The 23,601-nt window shown below is 40.3% G+C and overlaps 1 protein-coding gene across 1 annotated transcript in view; it reads left to right on the plus strand.

The window, feature by feature from the left end:
* Positions 1–388: 388 nt before the first annotated feature.
* Positions 389–23,601, plus strand: part of LOC310643327 (uncharacterized protein) — a gene marked incomplete at both ends in the record, with an annotated part of 69,649 nt that continues 46,436 nt past the window's right edge. The window contains 12 exons of the mRNA XM_083367635.1: positions 389–545; positions 1,809–2,377; positions 3,595–3,615; positions 3,908–3,967; positions 13,715–13,768; positions 14,280–14,324; positions 15,491–15,517; positions 15,783–15,827; positions 16,484–16,528; positions 18,641–18,694; positions 21,321–21,389; positions 21,789–21,857. Of these exons, the coding sequence (XP_083223761.1) occupies positions 389–545; positions 1,809–2,377; positions 3,595–3,615; positions 3,908–3,967; positions 13,715–13,768; positions 14,280–14,324; positions 15,491–15,517; positions 15,783–15,827; positions 16,484–16,528; positions 18,641–18,694; positions 21,321–21,389; positions 21,789–21,857 (1,215 nt within the window). The remainder of the gene's footprint in view (positions 546–1,808; positions 2,378–3,594; positions 3,616–3,907; positions 3,968–13,714; positions 13,769–14,279; positions 14,325–15,490; positions 15,518–15,782; positions 15,828–16,483; positions 16,529–18,640; positions 18,695–21,320; positions 21,390–21,788; positions 21,858–23,601) is intronic.

Raw genomic sequence — 23,601 nt, forward strand, 5'->3', positions numbered from 1 at the left:
ATCACAAGCGCAAACCCAATCCAAAGAGGCGTTACAAATCATGGTCACGTGTCTATGGGACATTCCAACTGGTTGTAAAGGTGAGCTAGTTGCCAAGTGCCTGAAATGCAGTCATGTGACTACATGGGCGCGACATTTTAAAATGGCCAAAACGGCTTTATGGGTTGTAAAGTACTTGTTCCAGGCCCATCATAATTTTGAACAGTTGTTAAATGACTGGTCATAAGTTGAGGATTACCTCTACTTTAATGGAAGAACACGGAATGAATACTTTATAGATTGCACATGTGCACATGCAAAAAGAATTATTTGCATGTCACGCTTTTTGCTTAAATGGGGACTATATTTAATTCACTGTTCCTTGTGCTTTTCAGTAAAACAGCAAATCATGATCTCTAGATTATTGTGGCCTTTGTTTTTGCTGGATCTTCATGCATTTCTAGTAGAAAACACCAATGAAGAAAAAAGAAATGGAATCAGAAAGCAGAAGAGCAAACCATTTGTCTCAAATGCAGTAGAAAAATATCCCAATTCAAGCGACCAAGGTGATTATTTTTGAATAGTTTAATCTGTCAGAGTCTAAAATTTATTTTGTATTCTGCAAGTGCAATAGTCTGAATGCTGGACTTACGTATCACAATCGAGCACCACTTACTCTCCTTAAGGGAGATGAAGCTGGGTTGTCTGAGTGCAGTTGGGTGTTTGAACAGGAAGTTTAACCCAGCTACAAGTGTTTTGCACCTGTGATTTGCCAGAGAGGCTATTTCTGAATGTAGATTTAGTGATCTTTTGATGTTCAATGAATAGCCAAATGAATAGCTCATTGGCACAGAAGAAGGCCACAGGGTGAAGAATGACTCTGCCATTATCACACCCTTTGTGTGTGGTTTTGTGTTATATGATACCATCCAGATTGTTACATTATAACTTCCATCAGACCTAGCCCAACTAACTGGAAGTGATGGGAACTTTGTCCAATTTACCTTAAAGATAAAATGATTGGGGAAGATCAAAAACAAGTAAGTAGACACATAAACCTTCCACTTCCAAAGTAATATGTCTGGCTACAACTTCATTTCTTTAGGTTTACCACAGAGGCAGAAAGATAAAGCACAGATATTCAGCTCTGTTTCCGGGAGAGGCTGCAAAATGGATGGTTCAAAGGCAGGAGCCAACAGGTCGTCAACCTCTGTTATATACAAACGAGTGGCTTATCTCAGGGGAAAAAAATATCTAGTTTTTCCAGCTTTTCAGACATACTCAATATTTTCCTCAAAAATATTGAGTATGTCTGAAAAGCTGGAAAAACGAGATAATTGGAAAATATTGACATTTAAATAACTATGCCCACATTTGCCTATTATGCACGCCTTGTTTAAAGTTTCTTTATGAGAAACTCATTCTCCAGCATTCAGCTTTCTCTTGAAAAACTCTAGAAAAGCCTTTGCCATCCTAATAGCCACCCCAGCTGGGAATTCTGGGGCCTACAATCTATCCGGAAGCTACTAGACCAGAATAGCTCTGAAGGTGGTATGGGCAGATGCATCTTTTCTCCCAGACACAGACCTATGGCAAGGCCCATGCCTACTTGGGAATAAACCCCTCTGAACTCAGCAGGACTTCCAAGTAGATTTGTATAGAATTGTGCAGAACTGTGTTAGTGGGTGTTGGAGGAAAACGAGTTCAACAACTTCAGTAAGTTTTTCAAACATCTGTGGAAGACTGAAGGATACAAAAGAGGCCATGTCTTTAGCGTTCAAGTAACTAACCTGAGCTATTTTCTTCCTCTTGACTTTTTGGATTTCTAGATGAAGGCTGCATTTTGGAAATGGCCTTTCTCCTGGACAGTTCAGAGAGTGCTAAGAACTTCAATCATGAGCAGCAGAAAAAGTTTGTCTTGGAGACAGTAGACAGAATGAAAGGCCTGCAGCTCAGCTCTGGCCGCGCACTCAGCTGGAGGACTGCCTTACTTCAGTATAGCAGCACTGTCCTTATTGAGCAAGCATTTAGAGACTGGAAGGGCCCCGAGGCATTTAAGTCTCGAATTGCTCCCATTACATACATTGGCCACGGGACCTATACCACCTATGCCATTACAAATCTCACTCAGCTCTATATGACTGAGGGAACTCACGGTAGCGTGAAAGTTGCTGTGTTGTTGACTGATGGGGCAGACCATCCGAGAAACCCAGATATTTTTTCAGCTACCGCCGACGCTAAACATCAAGGTATCGTGTTCTTCACTGTGGGAATGACCAGAGTAGCCGAGGAGGTGGCCAATGCTGCCAAACTCCGGCTATTGGCCAGCGTTCCAGCCTCTAGGTTTGTCTTCAATCTGCAGGAAAAAGACGTGGTGGAAAGAATCCTCAAAGAAATGGTAGGGGCAAATACCTCAGTTGGGCCAATACACTGGATAGATCCCTTATGCAGATGGAATTTTTCTGTGGGTTATGTGCAAATGTTCTGTGATGGAATATCACTTGGAACACAGGGCTCCAAAAGTCCCTAGTTTCAGGAAGCCAGAATTATATCCTTCCTCACAAAGTGGCTGTCAAAATGCTAATTGTTCAATGGCATATTAGAGTTTAGTCAAATGACTTGAATATGTGCTGCGTAATCAGTTGGAAAAGATGAGCTGAGAGCTGGGTTGATTACTCTTTTAAGGAGATGACAGAAACCAGTCTGGTATAGAGATTAGGGTGCTGGATTAGGAACTCAGAGATCATGACTCTCGTCCATCCTCAGCTACAGTAGTTCCTTGGCTGACTTTGGCCAGCCAGTTGCACCCAGCCCATTCCACCACACAGGTTTGTGGTCGGAGAAATAAGAGGAGGGAGATGTACGAAGGAGGAAGGAAGAGGGAGAAATTGGAGGAAGGAGATGTATAGCTCAAAATGTACACCATCTTGAGCTATACAAAAGAAAGGAAACATAAATACGAGTAAATAATAATAATAATAAACCATGGAGGGGGAAAAAGTTTTGTTTGTGAGAATGAGGTCATGTTATGGGCCAATAATATAACCATGTATCCATTAACAACATGTTCCGCTCTTCCATGCTGATTTATTAAGACGCTAGAGTTATGTATGTTGTTGGTGTCCTACATTACATTTTTTTCCAATCTCTGCTTCCATAATGCATTCCTGTAGATATCCAGGATAGGAAAGCCCTTGCATGTGGGCCTTTGTGGACTGAGGTTTCCCTCTGTTCCAGAATAGGTAGGTAGGGCTTCAGGGTGGTGAGGACGAGGACAGGAGGAATCTCACCATGCTGGGGGTGGAGCTAAATGTATCTCCCACCTTTTCCAAAAAGCTTTACCACTTTGGAACTTCAAATATATAGATATTAATACATGTTGTCTTATGTTCTCAGTATATTATGAATCAACTAAGCAACCTTTCCTTGTCCACTCTGTTATGTAACTATTAATTATACAGAGGTTTTATCAAATAAAACAAAGGAAATGGCATAGTACAAGTACTATTATGTTGGGATTATCTTCCCATGAGCTTGCTTTTTCACTTTTTAAAGAACTGTGCTTTATTATCTGTAAAAATCTAATTTTCTTTCCATTTATATCTATCTCTCTAGAAAGTCCTGGCAGAAGAAGGGGTAAGTCATATTTGTGCATAGATGAATGAATGGGTGGGTTGTGTTTAAAACTAGTTGCCTGATAAATGAACATGAAAGTTAAATAATTATCCACGTTGGTGAAAATGTTATGTAGTTTTATTACTGGTATTCTTTAATCAATACAGCCCTCCCTTAAAGGTGTGGAGGCATTACAAGTGTAGGATATAAATTGATTAAAAACCGAAAATATAAAAATAGTTATAAGCAAAACACACAACCTGTCTCGATTATACTGAAGTTTCATTTGCTTGGTTGTTTTTGCCCCCCAAAGTGTCCTCAGCCTCCTGTGTGTGACTGTGAAAAAGGAGAAAAGGGCCTTCCTGGCCCTGCTGTAAGTATCTTTTCCCCCCCTCACTTTTCTGGTTCTGTAGCTTACATTCTATGTACAATGTGGATTAATTTTAACAGTGGCACTTTATTAATGCTGATGAAATGTGCATTGAGAAAGGGCAGGCTTGCGATTCAGTAGGACGATCACAGAAAACGTATCTGCATGGACTTCCGGGTGGCTCTTCAGCAGCACGGACGGTCGGAATCGACCGCCAGCCCCCCGATCTCGTTAAAGCCGTGGAGCAGCTACGATCAGCTGTTCCGCGGCTTGAAAACCCTTCCCCTTGGGCAAAGAGGGGAAGGGGAGCATTCTGGGTAGGGGTAGAGCTCCCCTAGAGCCCTAGAATATTTATTCTGGGCTTGAAGGGTGAGAGCTCCCCCAAAGCCCGGAGATACTCCAGATCGGAGGACTTCTCTGCTTTCAAGCAGAGCAAGACGCTGAATCCACTCCTGCTGGATTTGATTGTTATCTTGAGCAACTGAAGCAGGCAGAGCGGATGTGGGAGCTGTATAAATAGCAAGTATAAGACTTTAACTCTGGAATCTCAACTTTCTTCTGTTTCAACGATCGTCTTAAAAGAAAGGGGAAGATGGTGCCTGAGTGATTCTTTGTAACAAGAATCGAAAGTGCTTGGCTGGTGTTTTTTTTTTTAAAGTGAAAGCGATTGTTCGGATATTGAAAATTATAAGGACTATAAGAAAATCACAAGAAATCATAAGAATTTTAAGAAGAGAATAGTAAGATCTTAATTTTTTTATTTGAATCCCTTTTTTCCCTTTCTTCGATAAGGAATTAATATTATATCAAAACAGAGAATAACAACTTAAAAGCTGATAGTGCCTGACTTTTACTGGTTTAAGATGTCATTGAAACCATCGAAAGCTGTGGTCTCCAGGAGTGCAGGGGCTTCGCCAGCGTTAATAACCTCTGAAGAGATTGTTTTAGCAATTAAACAGTTGAAAATGGGTAAATCGCCAGGAACAGATGGACTGACAGCTAGTTATTATAAAAATTTACAGTCAGAAATGGTGGAGCCTCTAAAGGATTTATTTAGAGCAATTGAAATTGGGGGAGTAGTGCCTCCATCATGGAGAACAGCTTTTATAACATTGATTCCAAAGGAAGATCAAGATCTTAGTCAACCAAAGAATTATAGACCAAAATTACAGTTGTCTTGGTTGGGGAGAATTGCAGCTGTGAAGATGAATGTTTTACCAAAATTTTTATTTTGTTTCAAATGATACCAATACTTAAGAAGGATGTAAATTTAAATGAGTGGCAAAAAGGTATTAATAAATTCATTTGGGCAGGGAAAAGACTGAGAGTAAAGTTTAAAATTATGCAAGATGTACATGAAAGAGGAGGTCTTAAGATGCCCAATTTGAGATTATATTATGATGCAGTTGTATTATCAACAATTAGTGACTGGTTTAATTTAACAGATTAAAGAATATTGAATATTGAGGGGTATGATTTATTGTATGGATGGCATGCATATTTATTATATGATAAAAAGGTGGACAATGTTTTTAAGACTCATATTTTAAGGAATGCTCTGTTACGAGTTTGGAAAAAATATCAATATATATTAAATAACAGAATACCTATATGGAGAATACCCAGACATGCAATAGGAAATATAAATGTGGATCAGAAACAAGACGTGATTACTTATAAAGAGCTTCTTAGAATGGAAGGGAATATTTTGCAACTGAAACCTTTAAATGTATTAAAAAAAGAAAAGATAGTACAGACTTGGTTTCAGTTCATACAATTACAAGCTAGATGGAAAGAAGATCAGAAAATTGGTATAACAAGAGTTGATGAAAATTTTATAAAACAAATTAGAGATCAAAGTCAATCGCATATAAAAAGGCTATATAACGCATTGATAGAGATTGATTCAGAAACGGAGTTAGTTAAGGATTGTATGATAAAATGGGCTCAGAATATTCAAGAACCTATAATGATGGACACTTGGGGAAAAAATTGGGTTACAAATGTAAAATTTATATAAGCGCAAAACTTAAGAGAGAATTTTTATAAAATGTTTTATAGATGGCATTTAGATCCTAAAAAAATAGCATGTATGTATCCAAATCAACCACCTAAGTGTTGGTGATGTGGTAGTGAAGAGGCAACTTATAATCATATATGGTGGACATGTAAAAATGTTAAAGCTTTTTGGATAAAAATATGGTGGATTCTTTAGAAAGTTTTTAAGAAAAAGATAAGATTTACTCCACAGTTATTTTTACTGGGTATTATCTTGGACTGTTCTGCTATAGAAACCAAATTGATGTTACATTTAATAACGGCAGCCAGACTTCTAGTGGCGCAATATTGGAAGAAAGAAGATTTACCTACGATAGAACAATGGACATTTAAAGTAATGGACATGGCTGAAATGGCAAAAGTTTCAGCATATTTGAAAGAGCAATCACAGGAAAAATATATTTTAGAATGGAGAAGATGGATTGATTATGTTCAAAATAAATATGGGACTAAAAAGTTTCAAATAGCTTATGAATAATTTTTAGTAATTAAAAAGATGTGTTATTATAGTTATTATAGTTTTGTTATAAGGGAGTTAAAGAGTGGAAGGTTTGTTAATGCTTTAATAGATATTTAGCATATGTTTGTATAAGATTGTTATACACAATACCCTGTATTCTGCTTTGGGAAGTCTGGCGGGGGGAGGGGTGATGGGGAGGGGGGTTCAATTTATATGTTTTTTAAATTTTGTAAAACTTTTCAATTAAAAAAAACGTATCTGCATGCAGTTGTGCAGATATATCAACTCGGTTGGCATACCCAAGACAGTTGCTATAAAGTTGCTTCCCAAAACTCAGTGGGAGAGTCTCAGATGAACAGACGTTAGGTTAAACTGGAATTGTCAGCAAGACCAAGGAGAGTTTTATTGCGTTTCTATCTTGCCTTGTCTTTGGAGAGCAGGGGGGTGAGACACCCAGGAGAGTCTTCCTTCATTTTATTCTGAGAACAAAAATCACCAGTGAGTTTTGTTATGTTTCGGGTTCAGACGAGCAGGAAAGACGCCAGGCAGATGAGTACAGAAGAACTGTTGTTTTATTCATAACTATAACTGTACTGAGGGGTAGGGGTATCCATGCAGTCTTTATATAGTTTCCTATAGACTTAACAACCAATCAGATTGAACCCATCATTCCCGCCAAGTTGACTGCAGCCTGGACTGAAAAGTCCCACCTGTGTTGCTGGAGAACCGTTAGCATTCCAGCATACACGTGATAAGGTCTTCCCAAAGCTCAATACATAACACCCCTTCCCCTTTTAAGGAACAGACAATATAACCCTTGACATTTAAGGATTATAATTCACTCCCAACCTCCAATTGTTTAATTGAATGTTTGACCCCATTCAAGATAGAATATTCATAACGCAACCTTCGTGGACGTGCAATGCATAGGTTGCATCCAATGAGACTAAGACAGTTTTACTGTTCTGCCAGTAGTATCGCACTACCTAATAGTACATAGTAGACTACAAAGAGATAAAAGAACATCTCACTGAAAAAGACTCTCTCTCAGTTAATTCCCTTTCAGTATGCAATTGCAAGCCATTACATGTTGATTAACAAAATCCAAAAAACAATGGGCATGCCCACAAGCTGGTAATCCAATTACAATACTTTGTCTTATTTGACAACATAGTCAGCAAGGTATGCAGGTGGCCTGTGAGGCCGTGAGAAACGTCTTTGAGCTCCACCCACTTTGTGGTGTACCAAGTTATCTGGCACGCCAGGTGAGTTCATGCTCTCCTGTGCTGGAGAATCTGAGGATGGAAGATTGCTCTGGCTGGCCTCACCCGGTAGGCCCACCCCAGAGTCAAAGCTTGAAGCAGAGTTAGCACAGCGGTCACTAGGGTCTGGCTGAACTGACTGATCAGGGGTTCCATGTTGCACCTCCGTGCTGTCCTGGTCCTCTTCAGACTCGAAACCTGCTGTGTACTGAAAGCGCTGATAGGGAGAATAAGAGCTAGCCTGTGTGTCAGCTTGATAACTACGAGAGGGACTAGTACCCCCATATTCACTTAGTGACCGTTCTGGAAATCTCTTCCTTAGTTCATCCACATGCCGTCTTACCAGACGCCCTCCCTCCACCCCTACTGTGTAAGATAGCGGCCCTGTTTTGTCAACCACCTTCCCTGGGACCCAGATTGTTGGGGGCAATTAAGCTGACTTTGTAATAATGCCACTTGGGGTGTGTGTGAAAGCCCTAATAAGCAGGCATATACATAGAATAAAGGGTACTGCTAAGCTTGTAAGCCGCCCTGAGTCTTCGGAGAAGGGCGGGATATAAATGGAATTTTTAAAAAAAATGTCCCGGCCCATAATTTCTGGCCCAGACCAAGTCACCCAGTTGTAGCCCCCTCGGGGGTTTGGGTTGAGCAGCATCTGATGCCATCCTGTCCGGATGAAGTCTGTCCAGCTTAGTGATGAGGCATCTGCCCCAGCGAAGCTCTGCAGGACTTTTTCCTGTGGCTGTACAAGGTGTGGAGTGTTGACAAAGCAGGAAGTCTGCTAGTCTGTGGTGCCAGTCACCTGTGATGATGCATTTGAGTGCGTCCTTGGTCGTTCTCACCATTCGTTCTGCTTGTCCATTCGACGATGGATGAAATGGTGCAGATGTGGCATGTCTGATCATGTTTGCTCTGAGGAAAGCCTGAAACTCAGCAGCAGTAAATTGAGCCCCATTATCTGAAACCATGACATCAGGTAGCCCATGTGTAGCAAAAAGTTTCCTCAGTACCTGGATGGTCCTAGCAGTAGTCATTGGGGACTGGAACTACTTCCAGCCATTTTGAGTAGCTATCCACTACAACTAAGAATAACTGTCCCTGAAAAGGCCCAGCATAATCAATATGAATCCTGGACCAGGGTGTGTGAGTTGCCTCCCATCTATGGACAGGTGCCTGAGGGATTTCAGGTCTTGATCTTTGGCATATATAGCAACTGTGTACCCGCTCCTCAACAGCCTTATCTAAACCAGGCCACCACAAGTAGCTTCTAGCTAATGTTTTCATGCACACTATACCAGGGTGTCCCTCATGTAAGGACTGTAGTACTCTATCTCTCAAGACTGATGGAATAATGACTCTATTACCCCATAACAAACATCCCTTGTGTGCAGATAACTCATGCCTTCTGATAAAATAACTTTGGAATTCAGGACCAGGACTTCTGTCCTGCCATCCCGTGAATACCCATGACAATACTCTGCTTAAAATTCTATCTGTAGCAGTTTCAGCAGCAATGTCCCCAGCATTGAGGGGGAATTCAGGTAATTCCTGTATGGACAGTATTTGTGCAGCAGGGGCTGGATCAGGATCTATCAGAGCTAAAGGTAGCCTACTGAGGCCATCTGCATGGCCCATTTCCTTCCCAGGTTTGTGAATCATCTTGAAATTATAAGCAGACAAGAATATAGACCACCTGAGCATTCTAGGTGATAATATGTGGGGAGTTTGCTTATCTGTTGTGAATAAGCCTAAAAGAGGTTTGTGATCAGTAAATACAGTGAATTTTCTCCCATATAAATAATCGTGGATTTTTTGACCCCAGCCACTATAGCTAAAGCTTCCTTATCAGTTTGTGCATAATTTCTTTCAGTAACAGATAATGTTCTAGAATAATATGCTATGGGGACTTGCTTCCCATTTTTGTAAGTGGCTTAGAACAGCTCCCACTCCATAAGGAGATGCGTCACAAGCAATGCAAACAGGTTTAGATTCTATATAATGTGTGACAGTAGATTTGTCTGACAACAGGTCCTTAAGGTCCTGAAAACTTCTCTCATGTACATTAGTCCAATTCCAGACAGCCTTCTTGTCAAGCAGTCTGTGGAGGGGCTCTGCTATAGCTGCCTTATGAGGCAGAAATGTATGATAAAAATTCAATAACCCCAAAAATGCTTGTAATTCAGCTTTATTCTTGGGACTAGGAGCCATTTTGATGGCCTTTACCTTTGATTCCGCAGGGTGGATTTCACTGGCATCTATACGGAATCCCAAAAACTCTGTTGAAGTGACTCCTATACTGCATTTATTTCTTTCCAATTTAAGGCCTGCATTGTGTAGCCTGTGCAATACAGCCCTGAGTCTACTGGCCAAAACCTCTTCAGATTCTCCTGCAATGAGAACATCATCAAAGTATGGGCAAACACCCTGAATGCCCTTGAGTGTGCGCTCCATGATTTCTTGAAATATGCCAGGTGCAACGCTTATGCCAAACTGCAACCCATTGACTTTAAAAGCTCCTTTGTGTGTGACTATAGTTTGAAGGGGGGAATGGGAAACCCCTATAGTTACCCCACTTAAGCCAAATGGAGAAGTTCGTATTTGCTGTGGCCTCGTCTACTGGCAGCTGCTGGTACGCCTGCACCAAATCGAGGTTAGCAAAAATGGCTCCTCCCTGTAAAGAGGCGAGAATACGGCTGACTACTGGAACCGGGTAAGCATGCTGGTTTAAAGCTTTGTTTAGGGTGCATTTATAGTCCGCGCAAATACGAACATCTCTATTTGGCTTAAGTGGGGTAACTATAGGGGTTTCCCATACCCCCCCTTCAACAGGCTGCAACACTCCTTGTTCTACTAATTTGTCTATTTCTGCTTCAATTTTGTGTTTTAACGCAAACGAAACTCTTCTTGGCTTTATTCTGATTGGCATTACGTTAGGGTCTAATTTAAACGAAATAGGTGGCCCTGTGTACTTTCCCAACTTAGAATCGAAGACGTCTGCAAATTCCTCACACAGTTCTGAGGTCAATACTTTGTGTTCTATTGATGCCTGTTATCTGGATTCCCAATGCCTCAGACGAGTCAAGTCCAATCAGACTTGTTCATTGGCCCTCTACCACTACGACATCCAGGTGCCCAAGAAACTTTTTTAATTTTACTGACAGGGTGGCCTCCCCCTTGATTTTAACATGGGTGTTCTGAAAGTCGGTCAGAATAATGCTTGAGGGCCTCAATTTCACCCAGTGATTGCTGCAGCTGCAAACATAGTTAAATGTCTCGTGTGAAATGATCGAGACTGCTGAGCCAGAGTCTAATTCCATTTTACATGGAATGCCTTGTAATTCAATTGAAAGTTTAAGCTTGGATTTAAGGGGCGATGAGCCCCTGTACGGCAGATATTCCTCCGGCTTTTAAAAAACCCCACGCTGGTTGGACCCTGGGCCCCGGTACCTCTCCTTGTCGGCTCCCCCTACTGCTGCTTGTGATGACCGTCTCTTTGACAAGCTCAGAAAATGACCGCGATGTGTCCAGTCCTTCCACAGGCCCAACACGTGCCCATCCGGAACCTGCAGTTCACGCGAGCATGGTTGCCGCCACTACCCATGAATCTAGGGAAGAGGTAAGGTAAAGGTAAAGGTTCCCCCACACATGCGTGCTAGTCATTTCCAACTGTAGGGGCCGGTGCTCATCTCTGTTTCAAAGTCAAAGAGCCAGCACTTGTCCGAGGACATCTCCATGGTCATGTGGCTGGCATGACTAGACACCAAAAGCGCACAGAACACTGTTACCTTCCCACCGTAGTGGTCCCTATTTCTCTATTTGCATTTTTACATGCTTTCGAACTGCTAGGTTGGCAGAAGCTGGGACAAGTAACAGGCACTCACTCTGTTATGCGGCACTCGGGATTTGACCTGCCAAACTGCCGACCTTCTGATCGACAAGCTCAGCATCCTAACCCACTGAGTCACCGCGTCCCTTATAGGGAAGAGAACTGCCTTATAATTGTTCTCTTTTTGTTGAAGTCCGCGTTCTTGTGTTCCTGCTTGCTTCTGTAGCTTGTCTATCTCTGTTTCTTCGTCTGCTGTGGTTTCGCCACCATATTTTGCGACCTGGTGGTGAATTGACTCTTCTGCTTTGGAAGGTTTGGTGGTTTGCACTACTTGTACTGCACCTCCGGCTGCTTCGTCAGCCATTATTTCGTCTTGTGCCTCCAATAGTGTTAAATTTGGTTTTGCGAATAGTGTTTGTTGGAGGGCTTTACCATGAAGGCCGCAAACTAACCGATCCCTCAGGCGTTCTTCCAAGTTGGAAAATTTGCAAAGATGCGCGGCCTGGCCCAGGCCTGCGATGAACTCCAAGGCTGTTTCTCCTGGGCGTTGCACTCTCTGATCAAATTTGAATCTCCATGCCATTTTGGACATTCTTGGTTTAAAATGTCCATTCAACTTTTGCTTGAGGTCGGGAAACGATACTGTCTCTATCGGCGTAGGGGCAAATAGGCTCTCCGCTAGATCAAACGTTGCAGGTCCGCATATGCAGAGCAGTGTTGCTGCCTTGAGGCCTTCTTCTGCGATTTGATTTGCCCGTAGGTAATTTTCGATCTGCCCGAGGTACGACAGCCACTCTTCGGGATTGCGAATGTCGAATTCTCGGAGCTTGCTGACCTTTGGCATCTTCTCAACTTCCTGCGTTCTGGATCCTGCTTCACGAGCTCAGATGGGTGATTCTGAGCGTGTGGCCGCTAGCGTATTAATACTAGCCGGCCGAAAGAGAGGGGGGGAAAGATGCCTCTTTCCACCAGCATGTAAAGCTAACCCCTCGTGACTTCAGCTCTGTGTGAAGCAGGATCCCACCCTCGTCGCCACTTTTATGTTTCAGGTTCGGACGAGCAGGAAAGACACCAGGCAGATGAGTACAGAAAAACTGTTGTTTTATTCATAACTATAACTGTACTGAGGGGTAGGGGTATCCATGCAGTCTTTATATAGTTTCCCATAGACTTACCAACCAATCAGATTGAACGCATCTTTCCCGCCAAGTTGACTGCAGCCCGGACTGGAAAGTCCCATCTGTGTTGCTGAAGAACCGTTAGCATTCCAGCATACACGTGATAAGGTCTTCCTAAAGTTCAATACATAACAAATTTCATCAAAGAACAATTGCAACACAATCATGCGAATTAGAGGGAATGCCCGCTTTAGGCACTTTTGTAATTTTTTATCATAGCTTAAGCCACATTTGTTTGTTGCTTTGTAACAGATCTTTCCTCTGGCTGTCAAGGCCACCCTCTCTACTCACTACAGGGAGCAAGAGGGGATGCAAAAGCTACGTGGGGGGGGCTATATTGAGTAGAATTCTGGCCAAAAAGGTATGATAAGAAGTGCAGCGCAGCTAGGCCGGGGTGGGGGGGGCCCACCCTATGTTAGCTCATTAGTCATTTTTGAATTATGGAATGGTTTTTGACAGATAGGGAGTGGAAATCGTTATGAGTTCAATAAACATGTTATATGATGGAATTAAAGCATGAAAGTAAATGGAATGTATAATAAGTGGTTCAACACACTGAGCAGGGAATGAATCAAGATGCTGTTGGTTATATTTATCAGAATGATATATGTAGTCCACTTCTTTTAACTATTTAGAGCAGAAAGATACGCCCCAGTCTCTACACGACTTCCACCCTCCCTCTTGACGAAGTGAGAATTTCTGTTTTTTCACAGTATACAGTACATTCAGAGAACTACCTCTGCTGTATATTTCCTCTTGCAGCACCACTATGAGCCACAGCCTTTAATAACAAAATTCAGGTAGTACTTTAAGCAAAAGTTCCTTGAATTTTGTTCCTTGTCTTCCTAGCCATCTCCTCATTTTCTTGGGAGCAAGAAGTGAAAGTTGTTGAGGTATAATAATGTCTAGGAAGTTGTACAGTAAAGAACTCCATTAACTTTCCACTTTTACATCTTTTGCTTCCAGGGTAAAAAAGGTCGCCCTGGGGATGATGGAGCACCCGGTGCAAAAGGAGGAAAGGTGCTACGATGTTTCAAATATGCTTAAAAGTTCATTTTTGAAAAATCAGTCATTTAGAACAAGGGTCCCCAACTCCTAGTCCATGGCCCACTACCAGCCCATGGCCTATTCAGAATTGGGCTGCGCACGCAAGCGTGCAAAGCTCAACTTGCATGCGGGCTGGCTCACCACTCACGCAAGCACTGTGTGCGCATGCGCACCGGCCCATTGCTCGCGTGGCCCAATTCCCCTCTCCTCCCCCCAGCTGGGCCACCAAGCCATAAAGGTTGAGGACTGCTGATTTAGAATGTATCTGGCTGAAATTAAGAGATCTCCCATTGTAGAAGAAATTAGAAGTTAAAACATAACACGTACATTTCAGCATATGAGTGATGTGTTGTTAAGACTCCAGCCAATTTACAATTGTCCATTAAGAGTTTTTAGAATGTTCTCAGAACACTTACAATGTTCACTAAGTAGTGAAAGTAGCAGGTTGTAGAGGAATTGTATTAAAATATCCTATTGCTTCTAGGGGGAGCCAGGCCTAAATGGAATTCCAGGAAGAGATGGGACAGAGGTAAAAATCAGTATTTTGTGCCATGAATTAATTTGCTTTGAAAGAAACATCTAGGTACTTTAAAAATGTATGCCATCACACACTGATAATCAGAATTTGCATTCACACAAACAGAAGGAGGTAGCAGTCTTTTTTCTATCCAAAGCTGTACTCATTCAGGGAGAGTGTGTGATAAACAGAGATGAGAGCCAAAAAGAGTGGGGCTACCCACTTCTTTTTGTACAATTCTTGCTCTCATTTTCTTTCTTTGTGACATTCTCTGCCTAAGCAACAGGCTGCCAGGGAGGGGACAGGATCTTACAACACTATTGAGCTGATCCCTTGGATCATGAACAATTAGGCTAAGGTAGGCTTACTGTATGAGGATTTCAAAATGCCAGATAACCACTAGCCATCGGCAAACAGTTAAAATTTTCCGTGAGTCTTTGTTGCTATATAGCGACAATCAGATTTTTGCAATCCAGATTTAGTAGCCTTAGGCTGTTGGCTGCATGGGGTCCACTAATAAAAAGCAAAAAAAAATGTGAGAAAAAAATAAACAAATTTAGCAATGTGTGAAGTACTGCTCCTCCCACATCATCGGCCTCACTCATAAAATCTTCAACCCACTATTCCAATTCATGTCCGCAATCTGGACTAGATTATGCAGCAACTGTAACATTAATCCCAAGCCACAAAAGCTACCCAGACAATCCTGGGATGTTGGAAATGGCTAGACGATGGCATGGTTTAGCATAATGATAATTGGATTTTTATAATGACAGCCTTAGAGTGGGTTTTCATACTGTTGACAGAAATTGCAACAATATCCTTTTATTTTATTCAGGAGCTCAGATACTGCTTTGTAAAAAAAAAAAGTGAGACAAAAACAGTGACTGAAGCATTAGTCATCCCTCTGCAAAACTTTTCAGTGGCTTTGCTGGGGGTCTGATACTAGAGAATCAGGACCACTGTGCATTGCCAAGGCACTGGATTGAGTTCACCAAATAAAACTCAAATTAAAAAATCAAGTAAAAGAAGACCCAATCACTGGTTCTTAGTTCCTTTTTCTCACTCCAAGACAGATGCACATTTTGAAATTAAATGCCTAGTGTTAATCCTACACCTTTTGGCTAACAAGTGCCTGTACGAATTTAGTTAAAAGATATTTCACTTCTTTCTGTTAGGGGAAATCTGGATATAAAGGAGAAAAGGTATGGACTTCTCAACTTCTTGGATCCTCTGTTTGTTGTATGCAAGCAAAAGGTGAGTTACTGAATTTAAAGAGAAAGGATGGAGTACTTATTAATTAATGAATTGTATAACCTACATTTTCCTTTTTTTGTAAAATCTTAAAACATGTTTCCAAAAAGAACATATAAGGGGAGTGGAAATCTTGCAATGAAGAAAGACCAGTGTTGTTGCTTGGAATTGTCTTTTAATGCGGAGATAATATTAATGGCACTTTTTAAATCTCAGGGTGAAAGAGGTGAATGTGGAACACCAGGCATAAAAGGAGACCGAGTAAGTAACTATCACAGATTTAATGGGGAGGAGGGGAGAAATGGTAAGGTAAAGACTTGGAAAGAAGATAAGGAGATATGATCTACAATAGACCAGATGTAGATGTAGCCTGATGCTAAAATATCTAAATCAGGGATGTCAAACTCGCAACGTCAGATGACATGTCGCAACATATCCAGTGGTGGGATTCAGCCAGTTTGCACCAGTTCGGCAGAACCAGTAGCTAGTTTTTTGTTGCCCAAGCCCAGAATGGACTCCTGGAAGCAGCATCCACACAGAGAACTGGTTGTTCACATATTTTAATCCCACCACTGGACGTATCCCGGCAATGGGGTGGGTGCGGTTTCGCTGTGATGCAACCGGCCCGCGGGCTGACACTTTGACACCCCTGATCTAGATCATCATTGTGTAAATATGATTAGCAAAGAGAGGACTATTGCGGTGGGAATATTTTCAATAGGTTTAAAGAATGTAATAGTATCAATTCGTTTTTAAATTAGCTGCCTTAACATTAACGATCTGTAGCAGGCCTGCAAAAATGTCTTCCTGAATTTGTGGACAGCTGCCACCAATCAGTGTGAACACTATGAGCCTGGCTAGACTTACGCCTTGAGTTGGTCAAAGGCAGCTTCCTAATTTCTTCTCTTATCTTGTAGGGTCCAGAAGGCCCAGGTGGTCCAAGAGGTCCCCGAGGTCTGCAGGTAATAGAGACTAGAAAGTCTACTTAAAGATTGTGCCGCATGCCACCCTTCTCTGTCTCTCCAGATTTAATCCTGATCCCAATTGCTGTTGTAACCTGAGGACTAGTAATTTCATAATGAAGTTTGTTACTGCATAATTTATTCATTTTTAGTTGTATTATTATCAGAATAAAGTTGATTAGTGGGGATAATACAAATTCTCGCATCATGTGCCTGGGATCCAGCAATGGTGGGGAGCTCTTACAAAGTCTGTATTGAGTTGATATCAAATGAATTCTGCTGTGAATTGTGATTTTATGTTTTTTAAGCTGATTGTGGACAGTTCTTATATTTGTATCTTTGTTATTAAATTATTTTACCTGTTGTGAGCCACCCAGAGTCACTTACTGTAAAACATATGGATGGCCATACAAATTGAATGGAATGAATGAATGAATGAACCAATGAATCAAACAATTAATCAATCAATCAATTAGCTAAGTTCATATATTGTACCCAGTCATGATTTGTTTTAACAATGGTTGTTGAATAAGTCATAATAGCCTGGTCCACACATGACATTGTTGAGCATTGTATAGCTTAATGAGATATGTGAGACCAGTCATAAGTTGACACCCATCATAGTCAACATCTATTTGTAATCTGTCATAATTGTAGCCTAGGCATACAAGTACCTAGACTGGATCATGCATCCCCAGGGGTGCTGTGACCACTGGAAATTTGAGAACTGGTCATACCTCTATTTTTTTCAGCACCACTGTAACTTGGATCAGTCGTTTAACAAATGGATATAAGCTGAGGACTATAAGTACAATTCAGATGCATGACCGTCCCCCAAATCTTTTTTCCTTTCCCAGTTTAAACAAACAGTCCTTAAATTTATTATGGTATATATCAAGATTTGAAGAGTTTATTCCATCTAAGTCCTCTCAAGTGTTTGGAAATCAGCAATTTAGAAATAACTGCACTATAATGATGTATAAGTACACTGACCAGAATTACTTTAACAGGAAATGGAAGGCTATACAAATACGATGATGGTGATAGTGAGAATGATGAAGATAGATAGATAGATAGATAGATAGATAGATAGATAGATAGACAGACAGACAGACAGACAGACAGACAGACAGACAGACAGACAGACAGACAGACACACACACACACACACACACACACACAAAGTAAAACTGGACAGAAAGACAAGTGACCTGGGGGAGGGAGGACATACTTCCTCTTCCACCCAGTGGCCTCTCATGGACTTCCCCCCTTTTTTTCCTCTCACCTGCAGGAGGAAATGTTTTCTTCAAATATAATTTATTTTTATTTATTAAATTTATATGTTGCCCATCTTACTGATAAGCTTACAAAAAGTTATGGTTATCCCAGAAAGGCACAACTTGCTACCTATTTCAGAAGATCCATCCAGACCATTAGCAGGAATCTAATCACTGAATTACGGCAAAAGGGACACAGTGGCTCAGTGGGTTAAGACGCTGAGCTTGTCAATCAGAAGGTCGGCAGTTTGGCGGGTCAAATCCCGAGTGCCGTGTAACTGAGTGAGCGCCTGTTACTCGTCCCAGCTTCTGCCAACCTAGCAGTTCGAAAGCATGTAAAAATGCAAGTAGAAAAATAGGGACCACTATGGTGGGAAGGTAACAGCGTTCCGTGCGCCTTTGGCGTCTAGTCATGCCGGCCACATGACCACAGAGATGTCCTCGGACAAGCACTGGCTCTTCGGCTTTGAAACGGAGATGAGCACCAGCCCCTAGAGTCGGAAACGACTAGCACGCATGTGCGGGGGAACCTTTACCTTTACCTAATCACTGAATGGAAGGTAACACTGCTGATACCAACAATGTCCTCCTGCTGGCCTTTATTAAGCTATTCCCAGAACTACACTATTTTTTTTATAAATGTACAGACTGTTTGAGATAGAAATGTGCACTGCTGATGCTTCTGTGCGAGTGTAACCAATCTTCAGATATACAGATAAATGATCTTACTACTCAACTATTATTGTCTACTGCAGTCAGTTGATCATATCCTTATTTATCTATCATCTTAACTTGAGGCTTTGAAGATCTTTATCATGGTTTCATATTTTAACAGGGGCCCCAAGGAGTGCCTGGAGATCAAGGACCTGAAGGAGTGCAAGGATCAAAGGCAAGCATCCTAATCATCATTTGCTGATTTTCAGCATCGTAAAATATATCAATGGCATTTATAATCTTGGCAAGCATGTGACTAATTCATAGCACTTGGATTAAAGCTCTCCTAGAAAAAGGGGAAAAAAACCAAACACCCTGAGCTAGGAGCTACCCAGAGTTTCTTATAAAATAGGCAGCTATATAAATGTTGTACATAAATAAACAAATAAAAACAACCCAGAAGCTCCTTAATTTTAATTTTAAACATAGAAGTGAGGTTTAAAAGGGACAATGCGATTCAAATTTGTGGAGAACTTGTCTGCTGCATTCTGTGAAAGTTTTCCCAGTTGGCATTTTCAGAGGTCACTGCTTACTCTCTCTGTGTACGTTATTGAAATATAATAATTGCTCAGAAATACTACATTTAATTGTAGTATTTCTGTAGCAAAAAGCCCTACTTTTAGTTATAATATATTTATGTTTCAGACAATATGACTTGCTTATTTTTTCAATGAGGACATCATGATATCATTTGTGTCCATTTATATAATTACTGTAATGTCTGTCATTTGTGAATTATACTTTAGCACTGCCAATTAATTAACATGAATATATTTGATAAAAAAAATAACAGATATTCTCTTCCCCAATTAGTCCACTGAATGGAGGTTTTACAATACTGTTCTGTTTCATCTGCTATTAATTCTAGCTGTCATGGCTAAACTGAAAAAAGTTCCTTTAAAGTCACAGCAGAAGTTCATCGAACAGCAAGAAACCAATCTTTCACTGCGGCTTGTAAATAGAAGATCAAGCTGCACAAACAGAAATGTTCACAATATTCCATATCATCAAAATCCCACTTTAAGACACTTCAGTTCATTTGAAGCTTTGGTATGGCTTCAAGCCTCAGGGAGCTATAAAAGCACAGCTCATAAATAACATCTTGTTGAGACTTTGTATGATTTATGATTTTTTTTCTTTAAAGTACAAGAAAGCTATTTAGCTCCAGGGCGTCTCTCCGTACCACATTGCTCTATATGCATAGGAAGAAGTGGATTCACATAACTCTTTTCTTTCTCTTTGATATCGTATTTGAATTCTTTGAAAAATACAGTATTCATGGTAATGGAACACATGCCTGGCTTCTGAATGGCCTTAAAACATTTCCTATTTTATATATAAATGTTATAATTATATAGTTGTTGCAAAGTTCATCTGTGACCTTATTTCCCTCTTGTTTTATTGTTATTTTATTTATTGTATCTGGGTGGTCCTTGTTTAACAACCACTCATTCACCGATGGTTCAAGCTTGTGACAGAGCTGAGTGAGTGGTACTTATGACGGTGCCTCAGAATTCTGTCCACCACAGCATCCCCATGGTCATCTGATCACTACAGTATTTGCTATATTTTTTGCTGACCTCCCACGAGCAGTCAGTGGGGAAGCCAGCAGGTGTTGCAAATGCTGACCATGTCACATTCTTGCTTAACAACCTGTGGTGATTTGCTTCATCATAGTAACCAGGAATGCCTTTAATTGCTGTCACTAAGCAGCATGGTTGTGTGACATTACACTTTATAGTCACATCTTGTTGCAATGGCAATTCCAGTCTCAGTTGTTAACCCAGGACTACCTGTAGGCCAAATTCTCTTCCAAACCACTGTGTATGGTAATAAAACACTACACAAAACCAATATTTATGCAGATACATAAGTGCCCTAAAATGTTCTTCACAAGTGAACATTTTTAACCGTGTGTAAGAAGAGCCAAAGATGAATGTTGAATTTTGCAATTTCTGAATTTAGAAACGAGCCTAGTTTAGCTGAAATTTAGGAGGAGCTGCAACATAGGACATCGCAAATTGATCTAATTCTGCCCCATGGCATATCCTTAAAAGCCATTTGTCAGCCCTCACAGGAAAATCAGACAGGAAATATGACTAGATGGGCTCATTCTACTTAATTTTAAAACTGCATTAACAGACTCCTGCAAATCTCAAGGTAGAAACTTCCCACTGCCATTTTTAACTGTCTTAACAATTAGGCCGAGCCCTTCCTAAATTTCTTCCTCTGTCTGTTAATCCATTGGAGGCTCCTGCCTCTCTTGTCATAGTTTGCTAAGCAGCATCTTGTCCCCTCATCCCCCAAGCCTATTCACACATTGCATTACATCGTTCTATCCTATTTTCACATCAATCTATGATTTTAAAAAAGAATGAAAATTAAAATGATTTTCTTCATGTTCTAAAATGCTTGATTGTGAATGATTTCTCTATGATACATATCGTTGGTATATACGTGTCTATGATATACCATGTATACATGTTCATCTAAAATATGTTTATGCTCTAGAACTGTACTACAGCATTTAGAAAACTGTGAAAACCGAACAATAATTGTGATATTTTTTGTTAAGTTTCTATTTTCTATTCCGTTCTCTCAAGTTTATATATGCTCTCCGTTCTTGTAATATTTTATGCCCTATAGCTAATTCTCACCACTTCATTCCAGACAATAATTATAATTAATTGAAGCATGATGATTTATTTTACAATTATTTCCTTTGAAAAGGAAAAAAGAGATAGTTTACCTTCCTTAAAATCTTAACATAATTAAAGCATTGATTTCTTTTACCTTTTAAGGGTGAAAGAGGCCTCCCAGGCCCTGTTGGATTGACTGGAGAAACAGGAGTCGGTTTGCCTGGCGCAAAGGTAAAAAATACCAGTCAATCATAGGAAAAGGAACAAAAGAGGAGAAACAGTTAAAGTAATAGATAATATTACTAAATGTCAATAAATAATAAAAAGTGCAACTAGTACAAATGTCTTTGTATTACTTGAAAAAACTTTTAGAAACCTGGAATACTTTTGGATATACAGTATATATCCGAAAGTATTTGAAGTTTCTAAAAGATTTTTCAAGTAATACAAATGTAAATAATTAGGAATTATTTATCATTTGCTTGCCATGCATGAGGTTATTGGTCCTGGGATAATATTTTTCCAGTTTCTTCTCACTCTGCCAGGGAGATTATAGCAAAAATAAGAATGCTATATTTTTCTAATAAACTATATTTTCTTAAATTCAAATAAAAAATTTCTGTTTTGAAGGGAGACATTGGCTTGACAGGCAGACCAGGCCCGCCTGGCCCACCAGGTATTGGGGAACCAGGTTTACCGGTATGTATTGAATCTCGGGAAAGGGTTGAAAACAATATGGGTTGCTTTTCTGAAAATAAGATGGAAAACTCAAATCTGGTGTAAAATGAAGAACATAGTTGAGTGTTTTCTATTCATAGACAGGTAGTCTTTGACACATGACCCTTCATGTACTGACCATTCAGATTTATGATAATGCTGAAAAAAGTTATTTATGAGCGATCCTTCAGCTTACAACTGTCCTCGCAATCATGTGATTGCTATCCAGGCGCTTGGCAAGTGGCTGATACTTATGGCAATTGCCGCATCCTGCAATCACATGATTGCCATTTGTGATCTTCCCTGCTGACTTCCAACAAGCAAAGTTAATGGGGTAATTGTGGTCACATGATGTCTCCCTTAAAAAGTGTGGTGATTCACTTAACAAACCTGGCAAAAAAGGTCATTAAAATTGGGTGCAATCATAGGATACCTCACTTAACAACTGTACTCCTTAACCATGATTTTTTTGTTGAATGTAAGTCAAGGGCTATCTGTATATCAGTGTTTTTCAAACTTGCCAACTTTAAGATGTGTGGACTTCAGCTCTCAGAATTTTATATTGACAATTGTCAATTGTTCTATCCTTTTGCATTGTCAATCAAAAAAGTTGGGAAAAGGTCAATATGTAGTGCAATGTTATCATTGATTGATTGACTAATTGATTGAATATGGGTCATCAAATTGATGTCAACTTTCAGCTAACACAAAGATACATTTTCTCCATGACAGTCTCTGTCCCTAATCTGGTCTTTCAGGTCTCCCAAGAGTGTACTCATTGCTACTGTAACTAAGCTGTGCACCTTCTGCTTATCCTTTTCTTCTCTTTTTCTCTCCCTTTCCCAGCATTAAAGTCTTTTCCAAAGAGCTAGGTCTTCACATATTCAAAGTAGGATAATGGAGCCTAATAATTTGCGCCCTGAGTGAGAACTCTGAGTTGATTTGTTCAGGGTTCCTTTTTACTGTTGACATTAATTAAGGGAAAATATGAGAACCCATCACTCAAACCTTGGATGAAAGTGACCACGTCATGCTGAGATTCAATATAATCCAACCAGAGTCTTAAACTTCAAAAGAGCTGATTTTAACAAACTCAGAGAGAACCTAGGAAAGATTCCATGGACAAAAATCCTAACGGGGAAAACAACCCAAGAAGTGTGGGAAACCCTGAAAAATATGATCATAAAAGCCCAGTGCAGCACAATACCACTGAAAAAGAAAAACAAGAAATTCAAGAAGAAATCAGCATTGCTGCACAAAGATCTCTCAGACAAACTGAAAAAGGACAAGTACAAAAAATGGAAAGAGGGACACATAACTAAGGCTGATTATCAGCAGACAGCCAGAACGTGCAAAGATGAAGTCAGGAAAGCAAAAGCTCAGAATGAACAAAGACTTACAACAGAAATCAAGAACAATAAAACAAGTTTCTTTCAACATATTAGTAACAAGAAAAAGGTCAAGGAAACTATAGGTCCACTAAAGAGAGAATATGGCAATGAAGTAACAGCAGTAGGGAGAAAGCAGAAGTGCTTAACTCATTCTTTGTATCAGTCTTCACACAAAAAGAAATTATAGCCCAACATAGCAAAAAAAAACGTACTGCAAACGACAGACTAGAAACAAAAAGTAAAATATGCAAGAAAATGGTAAGAGAACACCTATCTGACCTTGACAAATATAAATCACTGGGGCCTGACAGATTACATCCCAGAGTTCTGAAGGA

The sequence above is a fragment of the Vipera ursinii genome, assembly GCF_947247035.1.
Source record: "Vipera ursinii genome assembly, chromosome: 1".
Classification (NCBI taxonomy): domain Eukaryota; kingdom Metazoa; phylum Chordata; class Lepidosauria; order Squamata; family Viperidae; genus Vipera; species Vipera ursinii.